The 16839-nt window shown below is 43.9% G+C and overlaps 1 protein-coding gene across 3 annotated transcripts in view; it reads right to left on the bottom strand.

Moving 5' to 3' along the window:
* The window catches only part of Ikzf1 (IKAROS family zinc finger 1), a 92353-nt gene that overhangs the window by 13986 nt on the left and 61528 nt on the right, over window positions 1-16839 (bottom strand). For 2 of the 3 annotated variants that reach the window (XM_029554170.1, XM_029554172.1), the window contains 3 exons: window positions 11452-11712; window positions 5256-5423; window positions 870-995 (listed from right to left, as the gene is read on the bottom strand). In XM_029554170.1, the coding sequence (XP_029410030.1) occupies window positions 870-995; window positions 5256-5423; window positions 11452-11712 (555 nt within the window). The remainder of the gene's footprint in view (window positions 1-869; window positions 996-5255; window positions 5424-11451; window positions 11713-16839) is intronic. The other variant, XM_029554171.1, reaches the window with a different exon arrangement.

Consider the following 16839-nt stretch of genomic DNA (forward strand, 5'->3'; position numbering starts at 1 on the left):
TCATGTTGTATATTCTGATGCAATGTGAGGCAGGAGGAACCCAATATAATGAAATGCCAGTGTGCCAGGCTGTCTGTGGCCACACTGGGGTCAGATGACTGCTCTTTGCTAGAGTAATTTCTCACCTCTTAAATAGGGTACATGGGACCACCACTGCAGTATTCTAAATCACAAGACCACTAGTGGGGACAAATCGGAATTTTAGGGTGAAACTGATTCTCACTGCAAGGCAGAATCTAAAACACATCCCAGTACTCCTTCAACAGTTTCAAAACAGATAACTGTTTCCAACAACAGATGACTGTTTCTACCCTCACCTTCCCAGGTATGGATACTCAACTCTTAGTCTAAACCATGTTTGAAGTCACAGCCTGACTATTCTTTGATTACCCTCAGGAAAAACTAGCTTTTTTAAAAACACAGACATTGTATTTGGATTATTGAACACAAAGAGCAATCACTACTCTACCTTGTTTTATCTTTCCTTTTAAACATTTTTGTGGTGCTGGGGCTCAAACCCATGACCTCTTGCACACCAGGCAGGCTGTTTATCTCTCAGCGTGAGCTGAAACTCATTCCTCTAGGCTTAAAAAAAAATCAACCTTCCCCCCAGAAACATCCACGATATCCCATAACAGAGTCTTTTAAGGGTCACCACTATCAATGGAGGGCTTAAGGCAAGCTCTGCTGGTCAGATAAGAACTTGCAAAGTGGAAAACACGAGTCATTCCTAGTGTAGGTGCACTGCTACTGGCCAGAACATTCCTTATGCACTGTGTGGTGGGAAGCATGCCACAGAGTGGACACCCTCCTTCCCCAGGCACTGGGCGGGAGAGGGGTCCAACTCGGCAGGGAGCCTCAGCGCTTACCTGGGTACAGCGTGCCTGGAAGGCCCATGCTTTCCAAGTAGTTGTGGCAGCGCTCTTTATGTTCCTCTAAAGAGCTTCGCTGTTTATAGCTTCGGCCACAATATCCACATTTGTGAGGCTTACCAACTGCAGAAAACACAATTGAGTTTAAGACCCCAATTAAATATTGGCCTTCTGTGCAATGGGAATGCATGCAATACAATTATAACCGAAAAAAGTAGAAAAATAAAAATGTGCTCTTGAGGGCTATGAGTATTAGAGACTTGGTCAAATTGACAAGTTTTAAAATGCTAATGCCCAGATGAGTCATTGAAGGTACCAAGAAATCACTTTTGTTTCATCTTAATCTATAGTGCTGATTATGAAACTTGTTTTTAAGCCACTGCAGTTAGTCCTTAAGTGGGGAAATACAAACTATTTTAATGTTTTAATGTGGACAGAAACACAAGGAAGACTCAAGAATCTACACATAGTCACTTCCAGGGTGGGCCTCCCATCAGGTTGGGGCTACATCTAATGTAATTGGGGTGAGCTCAGTTCAGGAGGCCAAGCTGAGAAATTAAAGGTCTTAGAAGAAACCATGCTGGTAAAATGTTTTAATGAAATGGACACTTTATATCTCAATTGTATCTCCTTACAGAATACAAATGTCTGGGGCTGAAGAGATGGCTCAGTGGTTAAGAGCACTAGCTGCTCTTGCAAAGGACACCGGGTTTGTTCCCAGCATCCACAGGGCACCTAACAACTACCCATAATTCCAGTTCCAGGGGATTGATGTCCTCTTCTGGCCTCTATGGTCATTACATGCACAAGTGCACTTAAATACATGCAGGCATTTAAATACATACTCATATACATAAAATGAATATAAATAAAAAATTTAATGTATTTTACATTTATAATATATAATATTTTTAAAAATAATATGAGAATACAAAATAATCTGGATAGTCATAGGCATGGAAAATACAGAAAGTATTTTGCATAAACTGAGCTTATGGAAATCTTCTATTTTATCCCTGAAGAACATTAGGATGATGTAACTTCTAGATCAGTTTTGTTATTGGAATTCACTATGATGATGGAAATATTCTTTAAATGTCTGTTCAGTGGGGCATCCACTGTCTTGTTCAGCATGGTAGCCACAGATATGTGGGGCTACTGAACATTCCAAGTATGGCTGGTGCCACAGAGGACTAAAGTTTTAATTTTAACTCACTAAAACTTAAGTACCACATATGAGTAGTGGCCACTGTGTGGAGCAATGTTGTTTTCTATGAGTTTAACTCTTCCTGATTTTACTGAGTGGTATTTTAAGAAAAGAACACTAGCAAAGAATCTATATAATGCCTATGTTTAAAGTCATTAGTGAACATAATTTTAAGAGAAAATTTAATTGCTTATATGAGGAATATAAATTTGCACATCAATATCAGTATTGTATTTCTCAGGCAGTTTGGTTTAACATATTTCAAAGTATGATTCGAAGCCATTCAAATGGGAATGTTTGGTAACTGGTTTAAAGTCTATGCTAATTAAACCTCTTCCTAGGTGATCAGGTACTATGAAGAGGTTCATGTGGAATCCAAAGCTTTTACTTTTGCAATAATTACTAGAATAATATCTAGAGACAGTGATGTACCCCAAACACAGGAAATAATGATGAACTGTTGCCTAAAATTGCATCTTTTACTGAGTACTGTCATATAAATTAATAGAATATGGACAACTTTTCTATGTCCTTTCCTGGAACTTGTATAACTTTGGTGAATTTCACCATCAAAGTTGCCTCCTGTATAAATGGCACGATATCTGAACAAGTACTTTTCTCAGTATATGATTGATTTTAACTCTAAAACTTAAGAATTGTGTTTACTGCAATCAAAGCACTAAACTACATTTTGCTGTGGGAAAGAAAGTTTCTAACAAAGCTTACAACTCCCAAAGAATCAGGGAGAAAGGAAGGCCCATTCTACCTGCTACCAGTCACTAAGCTCCTCTCCATAAACCATGGGACACCTTCCCCTAATGTGCTGGAGTCCACAACCTCCACCACCACTAGATGTTAGGGAAAGTAATAGGGTTGATCCTAGTTTTCAATAGAATATGGGCATGGCCATCCGCAAGGGAAGAGAATGTGCTACCCCAGAGTTTGCAGACAAAGGCTGAAGTCTTCTTGCCATCCTAATGAGATTACTCTGAACCAATTAAAACATTGTTTCTTTTCTCCAGGAGCTGTGTATGTCAAGGGTTTTTTTTTCAGATAGCGGTGTCAGCAGCACCCCAGGTCTACAATAGATTTCCCTACAGCTCATGGGTGAATTCACAAGAGAAATACTGTCCAGAGTCTACCACCTGTTTTTATATATAACTACTAGCCATACTGAAAGGTTACCAACATACCTCAAATGTAATGAGCAGGCATAGAGACAAAGAACATTAAACCCTGCATCACTTCACAGGAAAGAAAAGGAGCAATGCCAGCTTTCATTTTAAAGGTGGACATACAGGAGAGATTTGTACTATAAATCAGTAATCTGAGAGTGATAATCTGTGGCTTGTGCCAATCTAAGAGTGGCTCTTCACATCTGCCCCTGGCTTGGGAACCTGCGTTTTTCGTTAGTCCTAGCACACTGTGGCTGTCACTATGTGACTCTTCATAAATGTCAGATGTGCAGCACTTTTCCCTGCTAGCACAGCATGGACTGCACGCTTCTCACAGCTGAAGACTACATGTGTAAGTCACCTCCTCCCTGGCATCACCACCTTTACCTGGTAGAACACATGCTCATCACAAATATATGCAAACAGTGTTAGGAGCCTTCAGTTCTTCCTGTGTCCCTGCAGCAAATCCCTCCAGGGAACTAGGTCTGAGCTAGTGTCCCACCTAAGAATGGGAGGTGGTAGGCCACTGCTACAGCCTACTGCCCTGCCTGCTGCATGAGGGGCAGGCCTGAGACTGAGGACGGCTTCTTTTTGTTAAGCTCACCCAAATCACAGTTTTCTGTGTATGAGCTTTGAGGAGTCTCCTGCAGTTCATGGTCAGGAGGACAGGCTTGAGAAGTGACTCAGGACCTTGGCTCTTCTCCCCTTTTTATGGCTGTCTGGGTGAATGCCCTTCTGAAGGGGGTCACTTACCAGAAAACCCAGGCACTGACCAATAGCCAACAGCTATTAAAAGGTGTACCCCTGTAGAATCTCGCTCTTATTCATTTAGAAATCCCCTAAACCAAACTCAAGATGGGTCTGAACACATGCTCTAGTCCTCTTCCTATTCCAATCCTCCCCCCCGCCCCGGGACAGACTGCTTCCATGGAACCTTTAGCACTGTCTTGTCATGCATATGTAGAATGCTGGTGAGGGGTTCAGGAAATGTGGGTCAAAGAGAGGAACAACCTACACCATCAGATACACTCATCATGTTTGACAGATGTTGACAGTGAGAGGGAGCTGGGCTGAGATCTTCCTGTACACCATCTGCATGGAGGGTGCAGCTGCTGCTTGGAGAAGCCACTGAGCAATGACAGAATGATGGCTGGCTATGACAGGGCATTCCTTGAGGGCAGAGAAAAGACCCACCAACCTTGTGCACCCAAAGCCGTTTATAGCACATGATACCACACAACAGGACAGGGTGCATGTCACATCAGATAGACTACACTGCAGGCAAGCATCACGTACTAGACAAGATCCCCTTTCTCAGACCTGGAGGCTTGTGGGGAGACTTAATAGAAAGCCACCCACGAGGCAGAAGATGTGATCTAACTGAAGACTAATCTGTTGGGAGCATTTTGACAACTGTTGGGCATTCATGAGGATTGTGTTCTAAGACTCCAGATCATTTGGGATATCCTGCTGTCTACAGTTCTGACAGTCCCAGAACTGGCCTATCCTACCAAAGCCTCCAACTGTTTCTGGAACAGGAGTTATTCTCTGGCTGGGATGCTGTGCCTGGGGCTGGCAGGATTATAGTTTGAACTACCTCTCTGTGTCCTACTACTGCTATTAAATATGTCCTACATAAGCCAGTGATAAATGTGGCGTAGCACTGAACACTAAAAAACGTGTTTGGAAACTTAGGGGCATGAGGAGTGCACCTGCAGAAAAACCTCGAGGAAATCCCCACTTACCTGACACGGTGGGAGGAGGCCTTTTCTGAAATACATCATCAAGGTGGGACTTTCTCATGTACGTACCCCCCCCCCATTTTCTGTGCTTCAATAGGAAAAGTGGATCAACACACAGGAGGCCAGCACCCCCAGAAGGCTGTGACCTGGGCAGGGCGGGAGGAAATTGACAAGGACACAAGGAACACAGAGCACATGACCTGGGGCCCCCACATTGCAATGGCTGGGGCCTGCTTCCCTGCCATGCCAAGGGACCTACCAGAGTGTGTCCTCAGGTGGCCAGTGAGGGCATCCCTCCGGCGGCAGGCATAGTTGCAGAGGTGGCACTTGAAGGGCTTCTCACCCGAGTGCAGCTTGATGTGGCGCAGCAGGTTGCCCTTCTGGGTGAAGGAGGCCCCGCACTGGTTGCACTGGAAAGGCCGTTCACCTGGGCAAGGGCAGAGGAAAGTCTGGTAAGAACAGAGCAAGGGAGGACGGCCTCGAAAAAGTTGTTTCCCATAGGCTTGGTGACTTCCACCGGCTGCAGGTTTGATAGAACATGAGGCTTTCAGACTAAACCTGCCAGCTCCTTAACGCTTCACTGGCTGGGTCAATTTGATCTGAAAATCTAATTTTTTTTCCCTAAATCAGAATGGCACATCACAATGCAAATTCAAACTCATTTAAATAAAGTGACTGCAACATTTTGTGATGAAGAGCCACTCTTCCTGATCAGCAGTTTTGGAATAAACCAATATCCAATTTTGCGTGTTGTGGCATTTGGTGGGGTTTTTAATGTGGCTTTTTTCAAAGGGTCTTTAAAATATGCCACTGAAGCAGCAAAATAAAAAGGAAACTCATTAAAAATGCATTTCAGGATCACAAGTTCATTTCAGCGTTACATTCTTATATTTAAATGAAAGGCACTTCATTATAACAGTTATAATAACTTCTTTTCATTTACATTTTCCCTGTATTTTCCCTTTCAATTTCTTCTCCATTACCTGTCTGTCCCTAAGCAGGCAAATCAGGAGAGAGACAGACAGAGAAAGTGTGAGGGTGAAAGGGAGAGAGGGAGAGAGGGAGGGAGAGGGAGAGGGAGGGAGGGAGAGAGAGAGAGAGAGAGAGAGAGAGAGAGAGAGAGAGAGAGAGAGAGATTGGAGAAAGATTGAATAAAATGAGAACTTAAAAACAAGGGCAGCGAGGGCCTGTCTTCCACAGGAAAGTCCCCAGTCTCCCTGCACTTCGAACAAGAGAGAGAGAGAGAGAGAGAGAGAGAGAGAGAGAGAGAGAGAGAGAGAGAGAGAGAGAGAGAGAGAGAGAGAGAGAGAGAGAGAGAGATTGGAGAAAGATTGAATAAAATGAGAACTTAAGAACAAGGGCAGCGAGGGCCTGTCTTCCACAGGAAAGTCCCCAGTCTCCCTGCACTTCGAACAGTCAGAGCTGTGTTGAGACTTCTTGCCTTTTCTATTTGTCACAACTCTGAAACCCTTCAAGCTCTTATTTGTCTATATTCATGAAGTTCCATTTCAAGTTTCTATTTAGCTGTCACTGAAGGACTTTTCTTGGATTTGTGACTGAAAAAACCTGGGGCCTGTGCAGTGTGGGACAGAGCTCCTGTGTGCACCCTGGGTCTAGAGAAGGTGTGCAGAGTGAGATGTGGATAAAAAATATGCTATTGTCCTGCTGGTGGTCATAGGTCTTAGCACCTGACTCAGCCAACATTTTCTTTAACTCTCACTGAGCATGATGTGCTTGCTATACTAAGTGAATACAAAAGCTCTAAGAACAAACGTTTCATTTAAGACCATTATGTGTGAAAATATATGTGTTGAGAACATTTTTTAAAGAATGTTAAGATAGCTATCTATTTTCCAAATTGACCAATGGTGGTGAAGAGGATATTTATTAAGCAAGAGCTTATGTGGCTAAAATCCACACCGGGTTAAACTTTAATGTCTATACTGGTACTTTAATATCCTGATTATCTTCATGTCTTTTTCAGCAGGTAGGGCAGATGTAAAAGTTGAAACTAACTTATAATGATATTTAATGACTTGTAGACCAGTTGGAGTGGTCTTGATACTATACTAACCAGTATGGATTCAGTGCGTTCTTAAATTTCTGTCTGCGTTGGACTCAGCTTAGCAGACACTATTTAAAGTCAAAGAGGTTGGAAAGTATGGACAAAAGCGACACTAACGATCACCAACCTTCTGAGTTCCGAGTGCACACGCAGCTGACACTGTACAAGGAGACCCAGCGGGGGAACTTGGAATGTGCCTTCTTTCGTAGCTCTCATCTGGACAGGGTGGACCCTCAGGCAGGGGGGAAAGACAGCTGGGAAAGCCCCTGTCACCAAGACAGTTCAGGCGACACTGTTGGTGACCCAAGTGGGTCTGTGGAAACTAGTTAGTGCAGTCATGTGCCTAGCAGCTGAACGACCCCTTTTTGAGCTGGGGTGTGCTCAAGGGCTGTGTCCCCCTGGTCTGATTTGGTGGAGGGAGAACACAAGGTAGAGCCAACATCCTGGTTATTGGGAGGTAGATAAGCCTGATGACTATAGGCACATTGCCATTCTATGGGACAGGAAGGTGGGTATCCCTTGGAGACTGAGATGGGTCTTCTCATTTGAGTCCTTCACGGGTACTGCTTGTCTGGTATCTATTTAAAATTTTTTAAAAATGTATTTTTATGTATATGAATGTTTTGTCTGCATGTATGTAAGTGTGCCCATGTGTGCAATGCCTGTGGAGGCCAGAAGACTGTATCAGAACTGGAACTGGAGTTAGGGATGATTGTTAGCTGCCATGTGGGTGCTGGGAATCAAACCAGGGTCCTCTGCAAGTGCAACCAGTGCTTTTAACTACAAAGTCATCTCTCCAGCCCCTTGTCTGGTGTCTTAATCCCTGCCATGAAACAAGGCAATTCAGGCTTCTCTGAAAATCTATTTATTGATTCCAATTGTTTGTGTAGCCATGAACGTGTCACCCATGGTGTAGGCCTTAAAAACAGCCATGCTCCAAAGGGACAATGCTCAGTGCTCTAAAACTGCATGGAGGCATTACTTGTAAAGGATGTATGTGAAGAGCTGGGCCACAGGACAAGCCCATGTTCCATGTTTCTGTTGCTAGTGGCCTGGTTCTTGAAAGTCCAGTTTGTTACTGTAGTTAAATTCAAGTTCTCTAATCCTGTATGTACTTTTAACTCGGATAAGGAGTTACAGATACAGCAAATTCCAAATTTAGTTTTTAATCTCAATGACTCAACTAGGATGTTTGAATGTTTGAGACCCTTTTTGGAAACTTCATTGGGTAATCTAGAATGTTTTCCTGGTTGTCCCACTGGCAGAACTATCTGCAGAAGGTGGATTAAAAATATTTGACTCGCAAAAATGAAAGTGTGGCCACAGCGTTTTGTGGCAGGTGCTGGGTTCTGGGCTGCGGGATGCAGGGTGTCTTGGTCTTTAGAATAATAATGCCACTGGCAGGCTCCCTCTGTGCTTCCTTCATCTTTCCTACCACTGTGGGTCTGATTCTCACCCTCACCCAGAGATGCTGGGGAGGGACAGTGAGGCTGTGACATCCGAATCAAACATGAAACCCAACAGCCAGAGTGGAAGTGATACACTGGTACTGACAAACCATTTAAGAAATGGCAGCAGTGGAATTTCACCCAATGAGATGGGCAGAGGCATGGCCCCACCCTGGCAGATGCCTCAGAGATTCCCCCAGTTTACTGAGGGAGGGGCAGGGCAGTCCTGAGCTTGCCTGACTGTGTCATGGGCTTGGGGAGGAAATGAGGTGCTAGTGCATGTGCTAACTTCTCCACTGGGGCATCACATCCTACCTAAGTGCCTGAGAGGTCACCCAGATGACCCTGCTTATAACCTTCTCCTCAAAAGCATGTCTCCAGAGGTTTATCAGCCTTCAGGCTCCATCTCTAGTGTCCTCAGAGACATCTTAGAAATGTCTGTGCTCTAGACTCTCCCAGGGTCTGAATCAGAACCTTCATTTTCTCAAGATCCCAAGTGACTCACAGCCCCTTTCAAGCTCGGGAAGCATTGCTGCATACCTGCTAAATGCAGGGAACACAGGTCCCTGCCTTTGCTGACACATTCCACCCAGACCTAGAAGACAAAACTGTTCGGGCATGTTTAGACTATTCAAACCTAGTTGGCTAAATGGGGTTTCTGTTTTACCTGTGGCTTTCTGTATTCATGCGCAAAAAGATCTACTGTGGGGATAGCCACGAGTGCACTATTTAAGGTTCTCTTCCTGCTGTGGACTAGGCAGGACTGATATAGTTGATGGTATGCCCCTCTTTCCCGAAGTGATCTGTTCCATAACTGAAAAACTCAGCATATTGGGGTAGGTGTGGTATGTAGTCACTATTGGTGGGGAGAGGTATGTGGCCAACAGCAGGTAGCCTTTGTATGTCTGTGCCTGTGTATTTATTAAATGTAATTGTTCTTTTTTTAAAAATCAAGGCAGACAGTCATTATATTTTGACAATTTAGTATGTGATAATTTGATTCACTTATCAAATATTTATATAAGAAAATTTTCACTGCACAGTCAGGCCTTACATGAATTAGCAGGAAAGCAATTCTCTGGTGAGGTTTGTTCATCAGGAATGTTATTACTGCAGGTGCTAGAGTCTCCTGGTGAGTATCTATCAGAGTAGCTACTCCATGTTATTTCTAACTCGTTATAGACAGTGAGAGTGAGATTACAATCACATTTGCCTTGCTCAGGGTTGGAATGTGATGGGTCTATCTCAGTAGTAATTGAAGATTAAGGGGCTAATTCACAAAAGTCAAATTTGCCCAGTTTTAGAAGCTAAACTTTTGTTGAAGGTGAATGTCTATTAAAAGTCAATTTCTATATGGCTTTCATATACATTGTAAGTGGAATGTGTCATTTTAGAAACTGCTTTCATTCCTATAAAATGACTATCTTAGAAATACCTACAGTTCTTGATAACAGTTTTTCTGCTCAATGCATTTTCTAGCTACTGCTTGATTTTTGACAAACACACACTTGTTGGGCTCCAGGTAAGACATACAAGGCTGTTATTTTCAGTCATCTTCCTCCCCTTTCAGAGAGCTATAAAATATATCACCTGTTTGTCATTGTTTTTTCTTCTTCCCTTGGACACTACAGTAGAAGATGCTAAGTTTTATGATGCTCCAGAGAAGCCAGCCTGTAGGCAGTGAGGGCTCAGGGTGTCTGTTTTACATGGGAGCTCTCCATGACTACCAGAGGTGGTGAACGCATCATGGTTTACTGACCTTTCAGGCACTTCCTACGAAAGGAAGGAGAACGTTTCAAAAGAAACCTTATGCATGCAGTTAAATGCAGTGAATGCTTTTAATATTTTATTGCTAAGCCTCTTTAGGGCCCTTAGTGATGTGGTGTGATGGTTCTGTTGAACAACTAGCTGACTGTTCAATCAACAGGATTGTTTATGAGAGAGGTGGAGCTGGGGTAACTCAGCCAACTGAGGCTCTGCCAGGCTTCCCACAGCCCCAGTGGCAGGGGTGGGCACAGCTCTTGAACACTAGATGGCCTACATTTTACTCACTTTTTACCAGAGAATTCACACTCTTATTCTCCCCAAACCTCCAGGAAACCTTCTAATGCAACAGGAGTTTGGCATAAAGTTCCTCAGCGATTTGAGAGGAAAACTGGTGGCATGACTGCAATCCGGTCCAGAGAGCCACCTTGAGCCACCTGAAACCAACCTGTACTCTTTCTGAAAAGCGTTTTGCTGCTGGGCCACCATTCACTAAACAGGGAGCTCTGTGAGCTCCAATGAGATGAAAACACACATATTTTATTCAGTTTCTCCATGAAAAATCTGTGCAGTCACTTTTGGTGCATCTATCTATACTTTTGCTCTCGTGTTGTGAAGGGTGGACACAATACATAAAGGCTGACGTGGCAGCTGAGAATGTTTAGTGAGTAGGTTGGACTTTCAGGAGACTACACATATAAGCTGAAAACCTTCTCTTCCATTGGTAGGGCTAGCTAGGTACAGGCTGAGAAGTCCTTTCAAATCCTGCCCCAGAATGAGAATACTCTGTTTCAGCATAACTTGAGAGCCAGTGACTTGCAACCACTGCCCTGCTGGTCAATCTGAAACATACTTCAATACCACACTGCCCACCTCCCCAACCCCCTTTTTGCAGTACTGGGCATTGAACTTAGGCCTCAAATGTACAGCAGGTGCTCTACTACTAAGCTACATCCCCAGTTCTTGACTGTACGCTTTGCTCCTTAAGTACCCACAGGACCTCCTGAAACCTCCTGAGGCACTAAAAGAAAAAAAAAAACTATGCCAGGCCTTACCAGTATGGCTTCTTTTGTGAACCATGCAGTTCTTGACTGTACGCTTTGCTCTTTAAGTACCCCCAGGACCTCCTGAAACCCCTTGAGGCACTAAAAGAAAAAAAAAACTATGCCAGGCCTTACCAGTATGGCTTCTTTTGTGAACCATGAGCACATTGGGCCCGATGCAAATGATCCCACAGATATCACACTTTAGTTTTCCGTTAGGAAGTCGAATGCCTCCAACTCCTGATAAAGCCGAGCTGCCTTGGTCCCTGTGGGAGCCATTCATTTTCTCTCCCGAGGCATCAAGCATTCGTAAATCCTCCGCACATTCTTCCCCATTCATTTCACAGGCACGCCCATTCTCTTCATCACTCTGAGTCTCTACTTTAACATTACTGGCTGAAAGAGACAACACAGGAGGCCACTCAGTGTCATTGCAAAAAACATCACAGCAGAGCAACACAGCAGCAAAAAGTCATCAAACGGAGGCACAGAGATTCTGAACAGTTCTGAGCTTGTACCACGGGGCTGGCAGCCAGAGGGCTTGGGTGATACCTAGGGGATGTAGCAGAGGTACAGGGACAGAGGCAGGACCAAATAGAAAGCATCTAGTGCAAGAGGCCATTTATAGAGACCACACTTTGGGGCTATCCAGCAGGACCTCAGGAGGGGGTCCTATGTGCTCCTCACCACGTGAGCACTGGGCGGTAAGAAGTGACACGGTGACAGTCCTCCTCCCTTGGGCTTCTGGGCACCAGAAGAACCCCTAAGAAGAGGGTTGGGGGGCCTGAAAAAGCCCTCTTGTGCATATTCATAATGAATTTGGAACAAATCTTAGCACACTCATGTTCAGAGTTCTCATCCCAGGTCCTTCTATGATTTTCTTTTTTCCTGTAGCTTCTTTCTTATCTTATAGCCCTGCACCTCAATCCTGCGCCCTAGGGCACAGGCGTCCCTCTTGCCTCTCCTTCATTTGCTGAAGGATTAGCTGGAGCAGTTTACGAATGCAAACCAGATAGGAAAGAGTTTTCAAACAGAAAGATGCTTTCAGGTTAATGAAGACCAAAACAGCTACTGATCCTGCATTCCTATATAACTCCCATGTAATGTAATTTTATCATTTACTTGTTTTGTTTCCTAAAGAAAATAGGAGACATTACACATACATTCTCCTGATGAATCCCACATGTAATGGCCAGGAGAAGCCACAGGGATAACAGAAGCCATACCCTTCTCTTTTTTACAGACTCATAATAATAAAGAGGCACACTTCTATAAGAAAAATAAAAAAAGTGAGGTGGTTATTTGACATGATTTTAAAAAGACTGACTTATTATTTTATGTGTATGTGTGAGTGCCTGCATATATGCGTGTGTATCACATGCATGCCTGGTGCCTATGGAGGCCAGAAAAGATGTTAGATCCTCTGGTACCACCTGATGTTTGTGCTGGGAATTGAACCTGTGTTCTCTGTCAGAGCAACACACATTCTTAACCATGGATCCATCTCTCCAGTCCCCATTTGACATCATTTTTGATCAGCAATTTTAGTCAGGGATTTTCAAAATTTGGTCCCCAGAGAAGCAGTCTGGACATGACTCAGAACATGTCTGAAGTGTGGACTCCTCGGTCCCCGGGCTCTGCTGTGAGCTTAGCTGTATGTTTTCATGAAAGCTCAGGGGACCCTAGGGTACTTCATGCCAGAGAACATCTGACTTGTTCATGGTCTCATATATGATCTTATTCACCGAACTCCTCTTAACTGGGGCATCTGGGGTCCAGACACTGAGAATGGCTGGCTTGGATCACACCTTTTTAAATTTAAATCTTAGGCAAGTCACCTAATTTTAGTGCCTTGATTTTCTCATCCATAAAAATGGGAAACATGACAGCGTTGGCCACCAGGGCAGCTGGGAGGACTCAGTGGAGGAACAGATGGGACAGGGACTGGGACTGGGGCATAGCAAGGGGAAGTCCAATCCCACACAGTAGTTCTACAGTACAAGACTCTGCCTGATCCCAACAGTGTTTGGGGCACTTACCTTGTACCAGGGGCCTGGTACTTTAATGGCACGGTGCTATTTAACCCTCACAAGAACTCTGCAAGGGCAGTCAGTGCCATTACCATCATATTTTTTAATAGTTGGTGAGGCACACAACAGTTTAAGAACCTGCTAAGGTCACACATTGGCAAGTGTCAGAGCTGGGAAGCAATTGCAGGGTACCCGCCCCCAGTGCCCACTTCCCTGCCAACATTATCCTGTTAGCCTTTGAAAAAAAGATTTACTGACAAAATAAGGAAATGAGATGATCAAACCAGAATGTGGGCTCCAAGGCATGTAAAGTGAGGTTGTGCTTTGAGGCTGAACCTGGCACACAGGAATGCTGAGAAATTCTATGTAATTCCTCCCAGAGGTCAGACCGGATCCCACATGGTTAATACAGGAGATGAAGCAGACTCGGGGTTGGGGGGGGGTCTGCTGCTCACACAATGGTGCTTGATGACACTGAGTGGTATCCCTATTTTCAGATATTTTGGGGGATGGATGTAAACTTATCAATGTCTGCACCCACCTTGCTATGGTTTGGATCATTGTCTCCAAAGTCTCACACATTAATTACTTAGTCCCCAGGGTGGGGACCTCTAACGAGGCAGGGCCTAGTAGAAGGCCCTTACATCATTGGTGGTGTGTCCTCAGAAGGGATCGTGGGACTTCAGTCTCTTGGTCTCACTCTACTTTCTGGCTCTTGATATGTATGGTCTGCTGTGACACGTGTTCTCCAACATTGTTACTGGATGCTGTCTCTGACCCCATCCTGTTCGTGGTAGTCTAGGACCTCCAGAGTGAGAACTAAATACACGTTCTCTCTTTATAAATTACTTGCTTGGACATTTCACTGTAGTAATGAAAAGCTGACTAACAGAGTGCTCTACAGAAGACAGACTTGGGCTAGAGCACTTGTTCTGTCTAGCCATATAATGCCTTGTGCCATGCTATGACATAGCAAGAAAGTCCTTACCAGAGGTATATCCCAGGCTTTTGGACTTCAGAGTCTCCAGAATTATGAGCTAAATGAGCTTCTATTCTTTATACGTTACCTAGTCTCTGGAATTTTGTTATAGCAACAGATTAACAGAATAAGTCAAACTTCTTCTTGGAAGTATGATAAAGCGACAAAGATCTCAACCTCAGGCTATTTAAAACTGTCTATCTGTGTGTTTTTTCTAAGTGAGACTAGGGCAGTCAAGGGCTCAATGGAACAAATTACAGCTTATATGGCATGACATAAGTCATGACAGTAAAGACACAGGACGGCAGCAAAGTGTGTAGACCAGGAGCACATGTGGCTGGACAAAAGCTACCATGCGAAAGGACATGTATTGGGATAACCCTGGTAGTATGCTCCTGACTCAGAGGGATTTCATTAAGGTAGAGGGGGCAATTAAAGGGAACTGACTCTTCCTGAAGATACATTCATGCCTGGCGTAGAAGCACCTGCCAGATCTGACCATCCTTCTGCATCGATAAAAACAGCAAAGTACTTTTGCAACCCTGTGGGATCCCCTGTGACATGTCACTGATACCTATGTGGGGGATTTCTGGAGAAAGGCGGGGCAGCAAGGGCACATATGCCATGACCTCCCAGCTTCTATCAGGAGCAGAAGTTCTGCCCCAACAGGCTGCTTGCATAAGGAGGGAAAGTGAAGAGTCAGGAAGGAAGCGGATGGAGGAAGCGTGCAATGGATGTTGCTTTAAATGCCATGGACATCCTCAAAGGCACTTGGTGTTCCACCACTAGTGTGATGGAGCAACTGAAGGCAGGGCTTTGGCATTGTTATCCTATGAGATGGTGCTGCTACCAGCTATGTCAGGACCAAAGAAAAAAGGAGGCTCAGAGGGCATGAGAGCTGTTCGCAAGTTGTCCTGAGATCAGTGTGGACCCCAGATACAACTGGGGGGCAGACAACACAGATGGATGGATGTAAAGGATTTCAAACTTACTTCAAACATATACTGCAGTGCTAATATTTTCCAGTAGTATATATGGGGAGAGAAGGAGGGTCCATCACATAGTATGTAAAGAGTGATCAGCAATGGGAATTTTTAGCACCAGAAGAAGCAAAGCTCGAAGAAGAAAGTGAAAGACTGTGATGGCTTATGTTTCTGAGAAAGAGGAAACAGATACTATCTGCAGCTCCTTGTGGCCATGGCCAAGGACCATAAGTAGTGGAAACAAGACAGGGGGTTTCACGGCAGGTTTAACATACATTTTTGCATCAGAGTTTGATGGCCATTGCTGAATGTTCTCGAGTTGGAAACCTGGTAGTATGCTGAGGACATTCCAGCCATGTCATGAGCTGGGCTGTGACATCTAAGTGAGCATGAGTGACCAAGGACAAGGGGATTTGGTGAGAAGCAAGTAACGCTGTCAGCATGGGGACTTTAAGATGTGAGCAGCATCTGGGTTTTCCACACAAAGACGGGACAGGCCCTCATATCTGGGGATAAATGCAAACTGGGTGCTTCCTAGGTAAAAGATATTTGAAAGATTACTGTTCAGTCAAAGAGGCTGTCCATGAAAATGGGGGTCCTGTTCAGAACCACTTAGTTGTGGCATTCCTTCAATGAAATGTTATACTCTCTGAATATAAGGAATATACTTATAAATATTTGCAAACTTTATCTCTACTCCATTACTTAGAACAATGATGAACTCAGCAAGGTGCTGAACTGAACTGATAAAATATAGAACATGAAATGGAGTCTTGTGTCTTCCACAGATGGCTCTGGGTTCAGCCTGCCCCAAGCTCTTCCAGTGACTGACAATGAATGAGGCTTGATTTTATTACTTAAAATTTGACTTCTCTAACAGTAGATGTTTTCAAAGCCCTTGGTAAAAGTTACCTTCCTTCTCAGATGCTACTTAGAATTAGGAGAAATTAAAGCCTTATCACCATGTATTTTAGGGCCTTTCCACATGACTAGTAACCCGAGGGTTCTAAGACAAAGCCTGAGAGTGCAAAGGCCGTTAGCATCTAGATGAGTTTAGAATGGAAGAATCTGGAGAAGCCAAGGGACTCAGGCCAACAGGAGCCAGGAGGCCTGGCTTCACTGTCAAGCGTGATATGCACACATGAATAATTGAACAGTTTTAATGCAGAGGTATAATGCTCACTGGCAGCCCTTAGCTTACAGATGTTATATTTCCTCTTAATTCTCATTCCCTTTTCAGAATGTGTCTTCATATTTAGTGGAAAAATAGATTTTCAGTACTCAGAATGTGATTCTTTACCATTGAAAAAATATTCTAAAGTTGTTATCCAATATGAGTTTAGATCAAGTGACATGAACAGCTCAATATTTTAGATGGGAAATGGGAGGAAAAAAGTGGCTTTACAACATTAGTAACCAGTAAGTAAAAATCAAATGGAACAAAACTAAGATGTATTTTAAATTATCTGTGGTAAATTAAATGAAGATTTGAGACACACACGTGTGTATAATGAAGATATCTATATCTCTC

The sequence above is a fragment of the Nannospalax galili genome, unplaced genomic scaffold (assembly GCF_000622305.1).
Source record: "Nannospalax galili isolate Female #2095 unplaced genomic scaffold, S.galili_v1.0 scaffold304, whole genome shotgun sequence".
NCBI classification, from domain to species: Eukaryota; Metazoa; Chordata; class Mammalia; order Rodentia; family Spalacidae; genus Nannospalax; species Nannospalax galili.